Source organism: Meles meles, chromosome 21, assembly GCF_922984935.1.
Source record: "Meles meles chromosome 21, mMelMel3.1 paternal haplotype, whole genome shotgun sequence".
Lineage (NCBI taxonomy): Eukaryota > Metazoa > Chordata > Mammalia > Carnivora > Mustelidae > Meles > Meles meles.
The window spans coordinates 8,073,978-8,094,169 of NC_060086.1; the positions used below are offsets into that span (position 1 = coordinate 8,073,978).

General features: G+C 57.9%; 1 protein-coding gene across 1 annotated transcript in view; it reads right to left on the reverse strand.

Moving 5' to 3' along the window:
• The window catches only part of CUX1 (cut like homeobox 1), a 338,009-nt gene that overhangs the window by 32,318 nt on the left and 285,499 nt on the right, over nt 1-20,192 (reverse strand). The window contains 4 exon segments of the mRNA XM_045994176.1: nt 13,329-13,385; nt 13,926-14,091; nt 15,959-16,788; nt 18,946-19,047. Coding sequence (XP_045850132.1) covers nt 13,329-13,385; nt 13,926-14,091; nt 15,959-16,788; nt 18,946-19,047 — 1,155 coding nt within the window.

Consider the following 20,192-nt stretch of genomic DNA (forward strand, 5'->3'; position numbering starts at 1 on the left):
GCCCCTGCCAAGCCAGGAAATTCCAAGTGACTGTAAAGACAGACAAGTATGGGGAGAAGGGAGAGGGGAGGGAGAAGATGCGGGGTGGAGGGTTGCCAAACAGAGCTGGGGAGCAGCACGGCCGGGGCCCGGCACATGGAAATGGGAGCGAGGGATGAAATCAAGGAGACGAGGAAAAGGGGGTACGGGTTTAGAGGCATAGTGGAAGACGGAGCCGGGGGTGGGGGGCGGCCGGCTCGTGGGCTGTGGCTGCACAGTGGGGCCAGGTTGGACAAAAGGTCCTGGGGTGCCCGGTGCAGGCATCCTGGGTCCAGCAGGAGCCCTGGTGGCCTGGAAGGACCCTGTCCTGCCCGGGGCCTTCCCGGCACACAGGGCTGACAGCTTCAAAGGCCACCACTGTGTGGCCGGCAGTCTGCAACGCTTCTCAGTGGAGTTCAGATGTGGGTTCCATGCCACAGCCACGGAATCCGAGCTGACGCGTCGGGACCTGCTTGCCTTCTTCTAAGAGACCCCCTGCACCCCGCGCCCGAGCCTCTCCACCTCGAAGGTGCACGGTGACGCTCGTTTGCCCTCCTGATTTCCGTCAGAAATCGGCCAGGCCTGCCCCACACGGTCACGTGAGACCCCTTCACCGCCGTCCCCAGCGCCAAGCCCAGACCCAGACCCAGCAGCGGCGGAGCCCAGCCCAGAGGACGGGCTCCTCCGTCCCGAACCCCGCCCCAGGGTCTGACAGCAGATACCTGCGGCCCCTTAGGACCACAGCCGACTTCTCCAGGCCAAGAAAAAAATGTGGAGCTGTTTTGTTTCTGAGCCTGAACAGCCTTTTGATGGATGAGCATGGGCTTGAAACAAAATACACCGACACTTTAATGCATGTCAGAGCTTTCGACACCGCTGGATGTTTTCTACTGAGAAAGGAACAGAAGAACCTAGTAGCATACAGAGGTGTGTCCACGCTACAAAACAGACTCCTTCCCGAGGGCCGGGGCCTGCGTCTGACGCCATGGGGAAGGAAGGCCGGGGGCCTCACCAGGTCTCATTCCCAACGGTCCCCGCACCCAGGCCTTGCCTGCCCCCTCCTTGGGCTGGTAACACTGTTTCCAGCCCCGAGCCAGCTCGGGCATTGCCTGAAGTCACAGGAAATCTCAGCAAACCGACCCAATCCCTTGTTGTTACTGTTTTTCTCCCCACCCCGATGGCAGAAGGAGTAACCTGGGCAACGTTTGGGGCAGGGGGAGCTGGGGAGAGGCCCGACAGGCTGGGTGGGACCCGTTGCTGTCTCAGGAAGGGAAAATGTCTCTGTCGGTCCTAGTTTCTTCTGGAACACACAACAGCAGTGCTTCTCTCCCATACACACGGCCCCGGGCCAGCACAGAAGGCGGGCAGATGAGCCTAGAGCTCTGGTGCAGGTAGGTCCTGGGCTCTGTGTGTGTGTGTGTGTGTGTGAGCGAAACATTTTTAAAAGCCTGTCCGAGGAAACTCGTATGGTGACGTCAAAGCCGAAATACTTCACTGATTAACAAAGAGAAAAGCCCCCATAAAAGTAAGGTTGTTTTTTAACTTGACCCATGAAGAGTTAACCTCCCCAAACTTGACCTCTAAGCACTTGAAGAAAGGGCCCGTGTCTTTCATTCAGCGAGGCGGCCCTCTAAGTGCCCGCAGGGTGCTAGGAGATGGGGCGCAGTGGGGAGCCGGACAGACTTCATGAAGCAAGTCATGGTCACAAAGACCCCGAGACGAGGGCAGGGCGGGGACGCTCAGGGGATGGGGTGAGGGTGGGGGATGACACGGTGACACGGAAGCTGGGGCTGGGTGGGCCGGGAGTGAGTGAGGAAAAGATGGGAGCCGGGTCGCACAGGGGCCCTGGGGAAGGGACCGCAGCAGGGGAGGGCCCCAGCCGGCTGTGCCATCTGGAAGGAAGGCTCTGAGGCGAGCGCCAGGGTGGGGACCGCGGGAAGGGGAAGAAAAAGAATTGGAGAGACACTTAGGGAAAGAAACGGTCAGCGTGCACACGTGTGTGTGCGCGTGCACACGAGCGTGTTTGGGAGGGTGCGTGAGCAGGAGAGAAGGATGGAGAGGGGCTGCGCGACTTGGGCTTAGACGACAGGGGTGGGGGGGAGCGGGACACTGTTCACCGAAGGGGGCAGTTCTGGGGAGACAAGGCTGAGTCCAAGGTTGGGTGCACGTCACCAGAGGGGGCGTTGAGCTCAGCTCCCGGGTCTGGTGGTGGCAGTGGGCCCGCTGTGGGAGGAGGGAGGAGGCAGGACCGTCCTTGGCTGGGCACCTCAGCCCGGTGCATAGCACGGGGTGGGGGGTGGGGGGGGAGCAAGAGATGGTTTTTTACTCTTTTCTCTCCCAACTAGGAAAGTGCGCGGGGGAGATGGGGAGACGTTCTCCGTAACCCTGCGTTGACCCACGTGGCGCCTTCCTGTGGCGGTGGCTGAGTTGGGGTGGGCTTGGCGGACGATTCGGGGCGTCTGTCTGCCCTCTCTCGGGGGGCCTCGTGTTTCTGGTGTGTGTTTTATAAGCTCTGAAGTCACTATGCACATCAAAGGCAGAGTTTGGGAATTCGACGTTCATTGAACTCAGCTCAAAATTAAAAACGCTGCTCAAATTACCACTCGTCTCTTGTCGTGAACTTGGCCTGGCAAAGTTGCAGAAGCGGCCCTGGGCGACACACTTGGCCCAGCTTCAGGAGCTCGGTGCTCACCCCGGTTTCCAGCTTTGCTGCAGATCCATACTGATTTAGAAATAATGCTTTCAAATTACCTTCAATAACCTTATTACCGAACCAGCTGTGTGTATGAACACTTATCAATGCGTCCCTGTGCATTAAGAGAAAATGTATGTCATACAAACAGTCTAAATATATATTACCGCGATGGGAAAAAACAAACCCTCTAGTTAAATTGCTTTGCTGTAATCAAACATTAATCACCGTGCGAGTGCGTGTGAGCGTGCGCGCCCGCACGCCCGTGTCCTTGCTCTTCCTCCAGGATTTTTCCTGGCTTCGGGCAGACCTGCCCGGCCTTTTCCGCCAGCCGCGCTCCCCAGCGGACAGGTCACACTCGCTGTTCCGAGAGCAGAACTCATTTCCCCAGATTTGCAAGAGGTGGTTTTGGATATGGTTTTATTCCTGAACCTTCCAGGCCTACAGCTCAGAGACTCTCCTTTCCCCAGGGGCCCTGGGGGAACCACAGGCTTTGCGGTGTCCATGTGTCTGGAGGGGTAGTGTCCCCCCAAAGAGCGGCCCGTCCCCTCTCAATGACACCGCTGGGCAGCCTGGCGTGCGGGTAATGATGTTTGGGCTGTGACAGAACGTTCCTTAGAGGATCCGGGGCTGACGGCAGCCCATGGACGCGCCGGTGTGGGGGGCTGCGACCCGGCTTCCCAGCAGGACGCGAGTGGGGCGGCTGGCATGAGCCCCTCCCTGGGGCATCGGGTCGCGCGGGGGCAGCACCGGTGACGTCTGTGCCGTCCACGATGGGCCTAGGCAAGCTATTAAGGTGCGTTATTCCACACCTCCTCCTGATCTCTCCACACTGCTTTACTTAATTTGTGATGAAATTGTTGAGAAAGGGTACTTAATGTAGGACAGTCAGTAAAAGTAATTTATCATCTCCCCGCTTCAGTGCTCACGTTATCAGCGAACTCATTTTCCGCATTCATCATGCAATCAGCCTATTATTTGCATATTAATCAGGCAGTGGACCATGAAAGAACTGTATCCCAGCCAAACGCGGCACTATCTCAGGAGAAACACTCCGTAATTATCATACATCAGTGTTATGATGTGGTAATTGATTATAACATCTTTCGGCTGCCCCTGGGGAGCCCCGCTGCTCACCCGGCTCCAGGCACTCTGGACAGACTGTCCTCCTCCTCCCCCAAACAGAGAAAGCATGGCTGTCTGCTCTGACTACTATTTCGCTGGAGTGTGGATTCTCTCTCCCCATCTCAGGAGCTATTTCAACCATGTGGAACCGAGCCGCCCGTGACGCTCGGGGCCGAGCGGGTCTAGCCAGGAGGAAGGCACGTCCCTCTGCACTCCACGCCCCCTCTCTCGTTCTCCCCCCCAGCTTTTGGCTTTGGAGGTGCTGCGAACAGCTTCCAAGAAAGTTTCCTTATCAGACAAAACGCTGCAGCTTCAGTCCCTCCTTGTCGCAAAGTTGGTACAAAGGCAGTTTGGCTGCTTTATTTAGGTGCCAAATGACAGACTAATTTTGGTCCTCTTGTAAAGGACAAATCCAACATCTGCCAATTCAGACTCGGGCTATATTTAGGGACTCTACTTCCAAAGGGAAGAACACAACACAAAATCAGGAGGAAGCCGGTGATGGAGGCTCCTGGCTGGCTCTCTAGCAGAGACGCCTTCCTCCCTTCTGGCGAGGGCCCCAAGTGTGGCCCAAGGGCCAGCGTGCGTGGTGGAGCCAGGGGCCTGGGGGGCCGGGGTCCCGGGCTGCCTCAGGGCCGCCGTCAGGGAGAGGGCATGACAGCCGAAAGGCAGGGCTGTCCTTCAGCACGGGAGAGGGCGCTGGGCTACCGTGTATATTTTCCTTGGATGCAGATGGGAAGGGTTTCAAAGCAGCGCAGACCTGTCTCATGGGCCAGATGGATTACAAACGTTTCATTGCAAAACTTCACAGCGTTGGGTCTGACTCTGCCGCTGTCCTGTCACTGGGTTCTCTTTTCTTCTCCCGGCCGAAACATAAGGGATGCACCCCTGGGTAACACAGGTATCAGATTTTCTACCGTCTGTCTTGGATCTGCTTTTTTGTTATTTGTCCCAATGTGTAATTTGAACCGGTTTTGTTCCTTGGTTTGAAATGTGGCCTTGACCTCTCTGAGCATAGTTCCAAGGACCTACCCTTCCCCCGTGGTGGGGGGACTAAGCCCTCAGGGGCAAATGACAGCTTGCCTGGACCCAAGCTGGGCCGCTGGTCTCAGGATCGTCTTCCTGCCATTTCCATCTTCCTGATGGGGGCCAAATCACCTCTTATTTCTGGGCCTTGGTCTTCTCCGTCCATAAGACGGGGGAAATCGTTTCCTCTTACTGCTAAGGGATTAAAGGTATTAGCAGTGTGGCCGGCACACGGACACACAGATACGTGAGTTTCCTCATTTTATTCCTACCACGTTTTTCAAACTACCTGACCATGTTCGGCCGCTCAAGCTTTCTTCAGCCTTCCCGAGAACCAAACCACTGAAAACCCAAGTCCTCGTTTGCCCCTATGACCTACTTTTGCTTCTTGCGCTGAATGCCCAGTGTACTGTAAATTCTGTTTTCCAAAGGAAGTCTAACGGGGACAGAAGGCAGACGCGTCCAGAGGCCTGTGACCAGGGCCTGCAAGGGCTTTCTCCAAAAGGGGAGCTGGCGTGTGCCGGCACGGGGTGGGGTGTGGTGATGGTACTGTCGCTCGCCTGTGCTGAGGGTCAATCCGTGTCCAGATAAGATGGCCTGGTTCCATGATGGTTCACGCCCCAGATGGCATGAGCGGTAACCCGCAGTTTTATTCTGGAAGCTCAGGATTTGGGGTCGACTTTATACAACGGTGGCTGGACAGGCAGCGTCCAAACAAGGATGGCATTTCAGAGAAGCCAAGATCTGGAGAGTTACGCGCAGGTTATCCCTTCAGGGGACCCTCGGGGCCGGCTGCCACACAGCGACGTTCTGCTCGACGAGCTCCACCCAGGGAGTGAGCGGCTCGACTTTTTTCCCGTTTTGGAGGCAGAGCCCGACATTTGGGGGGTGCATGTGCAGGACCCTGCAGCTCTCCCTGCACACCGAAGCGGCACAGGACGGTACTGGTTGTGGCGTCGGCAGAAATAAAGGTTCAAACAGCGCTTGCTCTGGGCCAGCCTGCTGCGGAGGTTTCTGTGCACAAAGTCGTTTAAACCTCCCAACAGCCTAGCGGACAGGTACTGTCTTCTCCCCGTTACAGACGACACTGAGACTCAGCGAGATCGAGTCACTTGCCCAATGCCACACAATCGCTCATTGGCAGAGGCTGGACGAGCCCGTGGCAGTCCGCGGAGCCGGCCTCATCACGCTGCTGCTCATGGGTGCTCAAGGCTGCTCACTGTGGGAGAGTTTCTTAGGTTTTGCTGTTAAAAGTAATATTTTTTATTTCATTTTATTTTTTAGATTTTATTAGAGAGCGAGAGCGTGTGCCTGCCAGTGGTGGGGAGGGGCAGAGGCAGAGAGAGAAGCAGGAGCCCCGCTGAGCAGAGAGCCCGATGCGTGGCTGGATCCCAGGACCCTGCGATCATGACCTGAGCTGAAGGCAGACGCTTTAACTGACTGAACTGCCCAGAGGATGTTAAAAGTAATTTGCATCTCTCTCACTCTTGACTGGTTAAATGAAATACAGTATATATCCAGACACAGGACTCCTTACGGCTATAAAGAGGACGAGGAGGTTTTCTGTGTACCGGCCTGGGAAGCGTCTGCGGTGTATTGCTAGTTGAGAAGAGAAGGCATAGCCCTTTGAGGCCTGCGTGCTCCCTTCTCGTGCGCGGAACTGTATCCAGCTACGGGGAACTGGGAGCAGAACTGTCTCTGGGGAGGGCGGCTGGGAGGCTGGGGGATTAGGGAAGGTGGGCGACTTATTTTTAAAGAAGTGTGTAAGCCCTTCGAAATCTTGCCTTTTATAATCATGGTGCCATTTCATTTATTCAAGAAAACCCACAACTCATCATTTAAAAAAAAAGTCAAATCTGTTACTTTGAGTTACTCTAATTCTCTCCTTTTTTTTTTTCCTGGTAGAGGTATGGTGGAAAATCCCACTTTACGCCAGAGTAGCCTTTCCCGGGAACAGTGAAGCTGATGTCTCCTGCCTGAGAGCAAACCCCGAGCAGGCCTCCTGCTCAGTGCTGGCTGCCCAGGGAGGACTGTGCGGGGCCTTCAGGCACAGCGTGCTCCAGGGGAGGGCAGGCGGGGCTGGGCCTCCACTCTCCCCTGCCCTCCTGTGTTACTGTTGCACTGGGGCCGCCTTCAGGGTCATGTGGCCGGTCCCCTGCAACCAATCCCACGATAGTCCCAAGGGCTACGAGAGCTGAAAAGCAGTGTGGGCACGAGCACGAGGGGGAGGTGGTCCCAACAAGTCACACTGCGAGGGAATTTGTCAGAGGGCTTGCTCTTGTCCCGTGGCGTGTGCGCTGGGAGGGGACCCTCTGAGGCCCTCATGGGCTTGCTGCACCCCAGCCTGCATCTTGTCGCTCTTGAAGCATTAGCTGTAGTACAGCCGAACCCCTTCTCACCCAAGCTCGGATGAGAGAAGGTTGACAATTTCTGAAAGACATTAATCAGAAGGAAACTCACAGAGCGCAGTTTCCGGGACCATCCTGGCACGCATGGGGAGACGCCTCACTCTTGGAAGAGCAAGTTACAGCACCGCACCCAAGGTGGGCAAGGAACTTTCTAGGCCCTGGTGGGAAGTTCCTGAGTTGTGCCTCACGTGGGGGTCTCAGGCCTGGCTGGTTCTGGAGCACACACTCCTCAGGCTCACCTCCTCTCCAGAAAGAGCCACCGGCGGGGGAAGAAGCACTGAGACGAGAGGCAGCAGGCGGGCTTCCCAGGCCTAGCACCGCCAGGGGACAGGTCGCCAAGGTCACCCAGAAAGAGCAAGGAGCCTCGGCCCCTCCCGCGTCTATGCTTTTCTCCCTCCTATACCAGCCTCCAGGCAGCAGAGCGCCGTCAGCTACACACAGGAAAGACAAAATTCTCCCAGAACCCACTTCCTTCCTGTCATTTTATTATTATTATTTAAAAAAGTATTTTATTTTTAAGTGATCTCTACGCCCCAAGTGGGGGTCAAACCCAGAGCCCTGAGATCAAGAATCATGCACACCAGCAACTGAGCCAGCCAGGCGCTCCCTACTGTCATTTTAAGAGGAAAATAAAAAAGCTCTGACCGAGGCGCTTCTACCTTTTCCAAAGGTTCCACCCATGCCCCGTTCTTCCCAGTTCCGAATTCGCGCCTACAGAGCTCCGTCTGTGATGTTCTCCCCCGCCCCCCCCCCCCCCCCCCCCCGTGCCTTGGCCCTTCCCGGCCCAGCCCCTCCTTGGGGCTCCCTTAGCGCTGCGGGGCCTGCGCCCACACATGCCGGACGACAGACAACGGGAAGGGAGGCTGGGCCTGCATCCAGAAACCTGTCTTTTCTGACCGTACGGAAGAAAGTCATTTCTTTATTATGGCATTCTTGATATGATGAAAGCACCTTAATGCAGGTTTCAACCAAGAAAGAAAAGAAACGAGTGAACACTCAGTTCTGAGGGCCACCATGTCACCGCATCCTGGCGACGAGTGGGCGTGCAAGGCTGAACCCCACGTCCCATGAGGGGCAGTAGCCGTCTGGCTCAGGGAAGGGCACATGCTAGTTTACCTGTGGCCTTCCAGAATTCTCTTTTGTCTCTCTGTTGTCTGTGACTAGGTCTAGGTTATATATAAATCTTTTCAGGAGTTAAAGAGTAACTCTGGAGAGAACCAGTGGTTACTATTGTTGATTTATTCTGATGAGAAGGAAAGGGGGTGCCCGGGGGGCTCAGTCGGTTAAATGTCTGCCTCTGGGATCGAGCCCCAAGATGGGCTCCCTGCTCAGCCTGCTTCTCCCTCTGCTCCTTCCCCTCCCCCCGCTGAAGCATGTTTTTTTCTCTCTCTCTCTCAAATACATAAATGAATAAGATTCCCCCCCACCAAAAAAAAAGAAGAAAAGAAAAGGGAAAAAAATATCAAATCAAATCTGGTCTAATGCGCCAGACGATGAGTTTCAGACAGTGCCGCGGAATCTTCTGGAGGGTGCGGCCAGCCCCTCCCCTTCCTGTTACCATGCTACCCAAATGCCTGCATGAGAGTCCGATTGCTGAGTTCAAGGCACTAACCCCGCACATACTTTCCCGGCCATCTCATGGGCACGAGACGAGAGTCATTATGCATATCACAAAGGAACGTCAGCCTGTCCCTCACCAGGGACTGCGGCCGCGGGACTCTCCGGGGTGCACGAGGCCATGTACAGCACCCAGCCCGTGGCCATCGTGTCAGTGAGGGCGCACACATGAGACCACCCACGTTCAAGACGCTGCCACAGCTGTCCCCTCCAGAGGCATCTGATGCCATGCTGAGAACAGGGACACGGAGCCATGGAATTCTCCATGGGGGGGGGGGCGCGGGGAGGACTTGGAACCCACAGTCCCCCACTGACACAACACTGGGGAAAAAGCTGGATGTTCTAGAATTCATCTGCGGAGGCTGGGCCGTCCTTTCATTTAGAGTCTGCAATAATCCATCCCAGGCCGGGCCGGAAGCTTGTTAGCTCCAGTAACCAAATGCCCTCCTGTTAAAAAGTTACACGGCGGAATGCACTGTTCTCTGTGATGTAATGACTAACACCGCATCCAGGAAAATCGGTCCCCCCCCCAACCCCAGCTCTTTTATTTCTGCCCCTTTTAGATTGTCTCTTGTCTCCTCCCTTCCCTTGGGGCAAAAAGATTAATCACACCAAGGAACTGTGAATATGAAACGAGCTTCAGGGAAGAAAAATGGAAAAAAAAAATCCAGTGGTTTCCTGGAGCATTATCTACCTAGTGATCTAGGCATGGACCTACCTACCTAGGTAGGTACCTATCCATGGGCACGCACGCAACCCCTTTCCTCGAAGCTCAAGGTTTTCCTCCCCTTAATAAAGCCGGCTGCCCAGTAAGCTTGGACGGCAGGCCCCACTCCAAGGAAACCAGCCACACAGGCCCCCCCCACCCCGTCCTGTAAGCGCTTTCTTTCCTGGCTTCCCCAGAGCACCGCGATTGCTAGGCACTGCGAGGTTGGCTGATGCGCCTACCTGGGGCAGAAGACAGACAAAGGGAAGACACGGAGAGTCTATCCCCAAAGGCCTCCCCGCCAATCCACCTTCAAGCACGTCTGCCATATTCGATCAAAGACGACCCTGGACAGAGTGGCGACGCCCCTCCCCGAGACACTAGCAACTTTGAAAGAAGCCGGCTCAGAAATGTTTGCGGAGGGCCAGACTGCCTGGGAACACATTCACTAGTGTGATTTGAAGTTCTGGCCTTTAAGCCCCACAGCCCCTTCTTTTTTAAAGACACTCATGTGATTGGCACAGAGCCCCCCACTTTCCTGACCCTTCATTGAGGCCCCCACAGCTTCCGAGAAAACGCACAGGTCGCCGGCAGTGAAGGGCATCAAGCCTCCTGAAGGCCCAAAGCCATCGCCCCAACGCTCAGATCATCAAAGGAACGTTCGGGAATGGTTCCGGTCACCGAGAGGAACTGGTGATGGGATTCAAAGTCGGTCTCTCTCTTGCTGTGAAACTCACCAGCAAGCTTGACAAACAGATCATTAAGGGAAACAGAGACCCTGGGGCGACGGCGCCGGGCAGGAAGTGGCAGACGGGGACTCTGTAGTGAGGCAAACGGATTCCCGCGTCAGCAGTCTGCGGCTCGGATGAGTGAGGCCACACTCCACTCGCCGGCACCTCATCGCCATGGTAACGGAGCACAGACCTGCGCTGGGCCCACGCGTTCTCTGCTCTGAGACGTACCTCCATCACGGAAGGGCTGTGCACAGGCCAGTGTCCCAGAGGCCTTCCGTGCGCGGGACGCCCCTCACCACCAGGCCAGCTCGGAGGCCCGGAGGCTCACACACTGAGCGTTTCTCGCCGGTGTTCAGGAACCAGCCCACCCGGGGTTGGGGTAATCCTCCTGCTGCCACCAGCCCTCACGGAGCCACCACCAAGGACAGCATCTTTCTAGGTCCGCGGGGCGTCTTGGAAGGATTCCGTGGTAGCCACGGTGAGGACAGAGAGCCAGAACCCTGGGGAAATCCTAGAACCGGGGCCTTCATGACCGTGCCTTTGCGGCAGCATCGCCGAAGCCTTCCTCAGAGACACCCTGATTCCGGACTCTCCTCTGGGCATCCATCCCAGTGATTTACCAGTAGTCACCATCATAAAATAATTCTGTTCCTCACATCTAAATTCCACATACGGAAAAGCTCAGCGACTTTGATTTTTAGAAACGCCCTTGAAAGGATGACACTGAGAGTGAAGAAACAATCCTGCCCCCGTGATGATCGTCCTTCTCGTTCCAACGAGCACTTTCTAGTCTTTGCCGATCCAGAGAAACATTTTGGCTTAGCTACCATCACGATATTAAAAGAATTTAGGGGCGTCTGGGTGGCTCGGTCGGTTGAGTGTCTGACTCTCTGGGCTCAGGTCATGATCGTAGGGTCCCGAGATGGAGGCTTGCATGGGGCTCGGCACCGGGTGGGGCGTCTGCTGGAGATCCTCCTCCTTCCTCTGCCCCCCCCCCACTTTGCGCATGCGTACGCACTCTCTAAAATAAATAAATCTTTTAAAAAATTATATTTTCCTAGAATATATGAAATATTTTCCCATTTATCTACAGTGATTCCCATTTATCTATAGGTGATTATTACAATCACCATGACTACTATGTCCACAGTTTCCCTATTGCTGACTGATGATGTGCATGGTGGGGGAACGGTCTGCAGTCCGTCTTCGTCTGGCTGAGGCGACGCGGGGAGAGGCCTGCCTGCCCCGTCTTCACAGAAACCCTGGAAAGTTCTTCAGTGCTCGCTTTTACCCAGGGGCTCCTCCCTGCCTCCGCCAATCTGCGGACCTCCCAAGAGTTCCACGCATCAGCTTATTCTGCACCTTACAAGTACCATTTACGGCCCTCCGAGGAGCCTGCCATGGTTTTCCCACGTTGGGAACATGACGACAGACAACGCAAGTCCAGCACGGTACCAACGACCTGCCGTACAAGAAAGAGCGGAAGGCCATTCTTTCTAAGGATGTGTTCGCGCGTGGAGAAGATTTGGGCATCGATCATAACGGACCTGGAATTGCAGGTTTCCCATTTGATTTAGGAGCAAGCAATTTTGATCACATCCTGCCACGTTTGGTCCTGACTCCCGTGGGGCAGGAAATGCTCTGGGAGGGCTCAGTGGGAGGCCTGCTTTCCGTGGGAGCAAGAGGCAGGGCTGATTTTCCGTGCAAGCGTCTGCAAAGCTCGGGCGCAAACAGCTCTGGGCACCACCTGCCCTGCCGCATCCGGAAGGGGAGCCGGGGCCGGGTGAGTCCTCCGGGGCTTGCCGTGACACTGCCCGACCCGGAAATGACGCGAGAAGGAAGAACCTGGGATCCTTCTGTGGGCGGACAACCGCTCCAGTTAGATGCCCAGCCAAGGAGACCGACCATTTGGGTACAAGGCAGCCTCCCGCCCCCATGTGGGTCAAAAGCACACAGGGACACCCCACGCGCGACTCCGCCGGGCACTGTGCCGCCAGCGGCCGATCGCTGCATCTGTGCGTGGTTTGGCATCTCCCAGCGGTAGCGGCCGCTGCCGGCCAGCTGTTCCCCGCGCTACACATGTTTTCCCTCGTAAAACTTGCAGCAGGCTGGCGGGCTTCACGCTCCTCACTTAGCTTTGTTTGTGTTTTCAATGAATCAATGGGATATGGAGACTAATCAACATGTTTAGAAAAGTAAAGGAAAAACGAGAAACAGCTCAAGATGCCGGCTGTGCCTGGAAGCCGGGCGAGCCGAGCTCTGCGCCAGCGGGAGTGTGCGGAGGACACGCGAGGGGGTTGGGGAGCACGGCGCCGCTGCGAGGGGTCTGCAGGGCAGGAACACCGCCTCCGAGACCTCGGGGCTTCAGACGCCAGTAAGCAGCCGCCAGTGTCCCAGCAGGCTGGCGCTCCAGGCCCCCCACCCGCCCCCGCCTTCAGGCTGGAGTCACATCCTCAGCCCCGCGCTCCTGGGCGACAGTGGCTCTGTATCTAGTCATACCCTGAACGGTTCCCAGTAGCCCTTGGATGTCTCCTTTATGTGACCCTGCCTGCCGTGTCCTTCTTCCCCAGCCTTCTTGCTTGAAGGTGGCCCCAAGTTCTTCCAGACGGACTCAACCTCTCCCCACCATGACTCTGCTGGGGGAGCATCGCGCACCTGATCCTGTCCTGATCCTGTTCCCTCCTATTCATCCAGAAGCCCTCCGGGTAGAGAATCTGTCTCTGACTCGGACCCCAGCCTCCAGGCCCGAGCACCAGAAGCCACAGATGGGTGAAAGACTTTGGTGGCGAGCAGGAACGTGCTGGAGGAAACCCCTGCTCGCCTGCCGACTCTCCCCGTCTCCATTAGAAAGGAGGACCATGCGAACCCAGCGTGCCAGCGGGATCGAGCGTTTTCAGCCCCGCCGGATCCAGCACCAGGGATCCACCAGACCCACGGACAGGAAAACATAGGTACAGGGCAGGGAAGTATTTCACACCAAACAACAGAAATCAGCTGCTTACCTGAGCTCACACAGCCCTGCTGCAGGGGGTCCTGTAGTGACGTCACAGAATGGAGAACTGAGTAAGACACAGGGTGACAATTAGATGAGGAAACAAGCCTCAGGCGCGTAGAGCTTCCTAAAGCACCCAGCCCAGTGGAGTGGGGGACAGCGTAAGGGCCCTGAAGGTCCCACTCCTTCCGGGGGGGGGGGGGCCCGAACTCGGGGCCCGTGTGGGCAGGCACGGGTCTGCCGGGAGAGAGCCGGGACCTCCAGGCGGGGCAGGTGGAAGCCAGAGCCCATGCTGTCTTTCACCTCTGCGTCCTTGGCTGATTTTCTCTCTCGGTTCCCTGATTTAGCTACTTGACTTTTACTTGTATTTATGTATCAACAGCATTTTCTTAATTAGTAACTCATTTTCCACTGCTTACAAAATGAGCGAGGCACAATCTTCTCTCACCTAAAAGCTGCCGTCAGTCCCAAGGCGACAGGAGGAGGAGGAAGGGGGCAGTTCACGGCCTCCGGGCACCGGGTGACCGTTGAGGGCTCAGTTGGCAGCCTCCCCGGGTACATTTCCCCTCCCCCCACCCGTAGGCACTCTGGCCGGAGCTGCCCTTACCTGGCCCTTGCTGCTGTCCCTGCACGGGCAGGACACCCTGGCCCAGCTCGCCGTTGAGCCAGAGCTGCATCCGGATGAAGGGTTCGCGGCCTTTCTGCGTCAGCTTGCTCCAAGGCTTTGGCCGGGACAGCATGTCACTGACGCTGCCCTGGGACAGGCCTAGGACCTGGAGTGGCAATCAAAGACACGGCATCAGGGGCGAGATGTACCACGAGGCCGAGATGGCGACGCCCAGTGCACATTTTAGGGGCTGAGCACAGACCGCGTTCCCCCCGCCCCCACCCAACCCCTGGGCCTGGTGGAGGGCCCCAGCCTGGGGTGGGGGAATAAGCTTTTCAAGGCCACCGGGGGGCATCGCCCCGGCACAGGGGAGCCACAGTTAATGTCCTAGCTTTCTGCTCCCGGGGAGAGGGGACAGGATGTCACCCGGGGCCTCCATCCTGCCGAGGCCACGGGGCTCTCACCCCGACACCCTGAGGAGGCAGCACTAAAGCCATCTTGCTCTCTGGGGGCGCCAAGAAAGGCGGAGGTGCTGGGGCCAAGGACCCCTAAGGTGGCCAGAGCAGCGGATGCTGGCGGGATACGGGAGGCGGGTCGTCCTTGGGGCGCCGGGCCGGGCTGGCCTTTGGAGAGGTCCGCTCTCTCTGACCACGCCCTGCTCTGCAGTGGGGCCCAGAGGTGAGCCGGCGGCAACGGGGGCGCCAGCCCGGGAGTGAGACTCCCTGCAGACGACCGACAAGTTGCACGTACATGCCCGAGTTTTCTCGAACGCTCACATATGGCCATACATATGTATGGGCACAAACACCCCCCACAGGACACAGATGCAGCCCAGAGATATTTAGGGGCTGCATTCGATCACTCTTTTGAAAAGTTCTCAAGTTCCAGAATAAACTGCACTCACGGGCCAAACAAGTTCAACGCTATTAAGTCTCTGCTAAATTTAAGGCATGAGCACAAATGTCTATTTAAATGTTCTCCCATGATATTTTTACAACACTGAACTAGAAATTTCAAGGGACTTTAAATTCTCAGCCTCACTTCTCTCCACCCCATCACCTTTTGCAAAATCAGGACAAAGAGATCACCGTTGAGATATTGTAAGGCTCCGAGGCTTGGGACGTGGCAAACGCTGAAGGGAAGGCAGGACAGCGCGGGGCTGGAGGGGACACGGGGCGGGGGGAGGGAGGGAGACCCCGCGTGGGGCCCCATCAGAGGCCGCTGCTGACCTTGCCATGTGCCCCCCAGGGAGACTGCCTTTTAGGGGAGCAGGGAGGGCTTCTCATGATGCTCGGAAATGATGCTGGGGTATTATGTTTATCTTCTGTTCTACACGCCCGGTAAATCCCCATTATTCTGAATCTGTTACCGGGAAGTGCCAAGAACAGAAAGGGTCTGGGGGCTCATTCAAAAACTTGTGCTTTCAGGAGCCAGGGAGGGAAGACGTGCAAACAGGGGTTCCCGGGGCCAGCTGGGGGCACGGCCCCTGCCACCCGAGCAATGGATTCTGGGTAGGTCGCTTCACCAGTCTGGCTGAACAGATTATGATTATTATTATGATTATTCGGAATTATGAGAAGGTACGACTGATGATGCCTATCACGTGACACGGGCTTTTCCTATCCTGCGCCTTTTGCGTTTCTGCACACTGGGGGGCTCCCTATGGGCTCAAATCTCTTTTGGCCAAAAAAGTCCTGTGGAGGTGCGTCTGGGCCCCAGCTGGCAGAGAGGTGGCACTTGACCTCAGCCACCAGCCGCCTGGGGGGCTACAGTTGAACGCCCTGAGCCTCACTTCCGTTTTCTGTCTAGCGGCGACATCAGCGTCACCGGGAGTGGAAAGGAACGTCGGGGGTGGCGGGGCCTAGCCCAGAGTCTCGCCCCAGCCGGGGCCGCGGCAGATGGAATACTCGCCGGCCAGCCCCTCCGAAGTCTGGGGGTGGACGAGCCTTTCTGCTCCGTGGCGCAGCACAGGGGCGACGGCCACGTCCTCCGGAGACACGGGCAGAGCCAGGCCCCGGAACGCAGCCCCTTACCTTCTCCCCGAAGATCCTCTGACAGATGCCGTTCTTGGCCAGCTTCTCCTTCACCTGCCGGGTGAGCTCGATGGTGTCCACCTCCTGGTACATGTAGATCTCGTACTGCTCCGGGGTCAGCGGTGGCACTGAGGGCTTGGCGGGCTTGGACATGGGCACGATCGGGGAGGAGGGCAGGGGGCTGTTCTGGGGCGTCTCGCTGCGGCTGGCCCCGGTGAGGCTCAGCTCCGAGCTCTGGGAGTACGGCGACTCGGCGCTGGGCCACTCCTTCCAGTACTCTGACGACGAGGGTCCCTGGAGCTGGCTGCGCTCGCCCCGCGGCTGGCTGCCGCCACCTTTCTCCTTCGCGCCGCCGGCGTCTTCCGACTTGGTGTCCTCGGGAGGCGCGGCGCCCTTGCGCTCGGGCTGGACGGGGCTCCACCAGTGGTCCTTCCATGCGCCGCCGCGGCCCAGCTCGCTCTTCACGTGTCTCAGGACCCCCGGGGCGGACTCGGCTGCTCCCTGGAGGTCCAGCCCGGGTGCGTCCTGGGATTCCTTTTTGAGGGCCGGGGGGTTGGGCAGAGCGGCGGCGCCGGCATCGGGGGCGGACGGGGGCTTCTTCAAGGAGAGGGCGAGCGGAGGGTAGCTGGACACGGACGACATGGGCGAGGAGGGTATCAACTTGGGGGTCAGGATGGCGAGGTCCGCCTGGGACAGTGGCGCGGGCTTTAAGGCGGGGTCAAGGGCGGCCTGCTGGGCCTCCATTTCGCGGCGGGCCTGCTGCAGGATGGAGCGGATGGCGTCGTCCGAGCTCCCACTGCTGGACGCGGACGAAGGCTGGGCCGGCTCTGCTGCGCGGAGCAAACACAGATGTGAGATGGTGGCGGGCTCGCCCCCTGCGGTTGGGAACTCGCTGCTTTCCCTCCACTTCCCTCTAACCGGGCCTCCCACAACACGTGGATTCTCCGGGAGAACCAAGCTGCCTTCTCTGCCAACGTTTCCTCGGGCAGGGGACCCTGCGAGCTTCCTGTCCGGGCAGGGACAGACGGACTAACGCCACCTCTCTGAGACCTGCTGGCCTTTACCTCACGCCATCTCAAAGGGTTCATTATCCCCGAGTGTGGGGGTGGGGGGGAAGAGGGCAACAGGCAAACACCCAGGGACACGCCATCATCCCGGAGGATTTCTAAACAAAATTCTCGTGTGCTAAATTCCGAAACCGTAGTGGTTGTGTCAGCCTTCAGGAACAGAATTTCTGCTAACGGGTGCAGCGTGAGACCGGAGTCTCCGGTGAGACACGGCTGTGTCTGGGCTGGCTCACGTTTCTTCCTCCCCGGACAGGTGACTATGGCGCGGCCAGCGACAGTGGCCAGGCCCCGGCCCGGGAAGCCGGGGCTGCGACCTTGGGGGAGTCACAGGGGACGCCTAGGCCTCAGGATTCCCCTCTGTGAGCCTGGGACGGGTGATGGATCCTGGATCGAGGACTCTTAAAGAGGGCTGTGCCCCAGAATCACCCGCTGGGCTTATTAAAATGCACGTGTCCAGGCCCCAGCCCCCAGGAGACCGAGGAGCGAGGCCCTGCAGAAAGCGCAGGCTGTAGGCTCCCGCTCGCAGACACCTTCGTGTCCGGGGGAGGGAATCACACGAGCCAGCTTTTCATCCACCTTGAATGAGGCTGAAAAATGCCTCAAGCAACAGGGACAGCCTTTTAGGCCTCTCAAGGACTTGGTTTTGCTGGGTGACCAGAGGCCCTGCTTCTCGGACCCACACGATCCCCACAGCACCCTCGGGGTGCAGGCGGAACCCCACTGCTCTGCAGGAGAGACCGGGCCTTTCTGCTCTCGATTCGGGGCTGCCTCCCACCCCATCAGGGTGTCCGGCCAAGCTTCTTTGTTCAGCCACCCAGGGGAGGGCCTGGCTTGCCAGTCAGCTCTGGTCTGGAGAGGACGAGCTACGCCACATGGAAGGTACCCCCAGCGTCAGGTGTGAGGCCTCACAGGACGGTCTCCCACCCGGCGCCCTGGGGTCCCTGTGAGGAGGCAGATGGTGGCAGAGGGCCAGGTGCCAGGCCAAGAGCCGAGAGACCCGCTGTGCCACCCAGGACCTGCCGTCTAACAAGTCTGAGCGCACCGTTCTCTCTTGGAGCCCGAGTCTGCGAATCAGCGGTAGGCAGAACAGTACGTGTCTTTCAGGGAAAGGGGGAGGACCGAGCCTAGATAGGACCGGGGCGGTACAACTGCCAAGCCCAGGTCTGGTCCCCAGAAGGGAGCTCCGTCTCACACTGAATGAATCACACGGGAGTGGGCTGGCCTGGGGGGAGGGCCCGGCAACCAGGGGAGGGACCGGGTGGTGGCCTGGAGGGAGCCCTGCGCCTAGGTCCGCGGGCGAGTGGCTCCGCAGACAGGGGCCTCACGGGTATGGGGCCGGTGTGCGCCCACATGCCGAACCCCAGAGCGAGAACCCAGGCACTCGGATCTCCTCTCCGGCAGCAGGTCTGAGCCGAATCTACAGCCGGTGTGCCTCGCAGTCAGCCTCCCCGAGCGTGGGAGCTCTCAGGGAGGCCACCAGACCCCAGAGCCGGACCTCCGCCCACGACGACCTCCCGCTCGGCCACTTTCATTCTGGAAAGCAGCTCGGGACTGATTTTGCACCCGCTGTCTTTCAGGGTTTAGTCAGGGACATATCTGAGTAACAAAGCCCGTATGGCATCTGGAGAAGGAAACGAGACACAGACTGCCTGTCCACGTAAGTCGGGGCCAGTCCAGGCCAGGGGTACCCTTCTTGAGTCAATGCCAGGACGCGGCCTGATAAAAAGCCGGGTAACTACGAGGAAGATCGAGATCACGCAGACCTGCTCCCCTCTGCACTTGCCTAGAAGCTGGAAAACACACCTTCTGCTGCGTGGGGTTTTTTTTTTTTTTTAAAGTTAATTACCGCGAAGCACAACACTCATGACAATTCTTCTAATTAAGCCTGGAAGACAGCGGTCAAAGTAGCGGATTCCGTACCTGTTTTCTGCACCTGCAGCTCCCTTTTGGCTTGCTCCAGGATGGACTTGATTGCTTCGTCGGATCCGGAATCGGAGGCTCGGATCCGGGTCGTGATGTTACCTGCAGGGAGAAGCCACACCCATGACATCAGAGCCGCGCGTGAAACACAGCCAAACACAAGTAAGTGCTGCGTGAGAGGTCATTCTGCTCAGCGGCTCCCCAGCTGAGCCGAGGCCGGTGAAGGTTAAGGAGGCAGGCGTGGCCTCCCGCTGAGCCGTACCTGCGGAGCGTGCCACGTCACGGCCCCGGGCAGGAAGGGCTTCCTGCGGAATCTACCTGGTGGCCAGTGGGACGAGCTCTCCCAGCGACCCCAACTGGACGGCACCCGCGGGGCGGGACCAGGGAGAGCAGACCACCCACTCCGGCGCGAAACCGGAGGAAGGCCCGAGAAAGGCAGTGGTGTTTGTGAGTCATTTAATAGGGACCCCAACAATTGCTTTGGCCTGGGACTGTGCTCGAGGTTCTGCACGTCTGTTGGGACACTGGTGTCCCCCCACAAAAAGCAACGCTGGGAGAGGTGGGGGAAGGGTCGAGGCGGATGACTTATCGGTCAAGGGCACATACAAGGTGAAGAGGATGAAGGCTTCCCGTTTTGGCTCTAGGATCACAAGCCGTCTTTCAAAAATTTATGAATGAGGCGAGGAGCCTGCAGGGCTCCACCGAGGGCGAGACCTCAGTCTCTTGGTCACAGGGTGGCGCTCTGAAGAGCAGCCACATGCACGGACGCACGGAAGCTAGGGAGGCCCGGGGGCTGGCCCCGGCTCCTTCTGGAAGCCTTCCACAGAGCATATCTGACTTCTCCACTGCCTTCTAAGTATGCGCCGCCGCACCAAACCATTGCAAAACAAGCAGACCGCGGGGGCCCAGCCCCTTTCAAGATGCAGCACCAAGGAGTGCAGGGGGTGCCCAGAGGAGAACCGACCACGTGTGGAGTTCGCTGGAATTGGTTCGTTCTGTAGCACCGTTAACCCAGTTCAGAGTTTAAAGGAAGTACAAGGAAGCAGCAGCATGTCTCCTGACTCAGCCATCTGATCTTTCTCAGAGCGATGACTGTTACGCTCTTGCCCGCTTCTGAGAAAAGGGGGGGGGGGTGTAATTTGCACCTGAAGGGGGGTGCTGGGATGGCCCTGGGGCACTGGTTCTTAGGGGCGCTTTCTCTCCTGGCCTCTTCCGCACCTGGCAGAGCGCGGGCAGCTCAGGAGGAA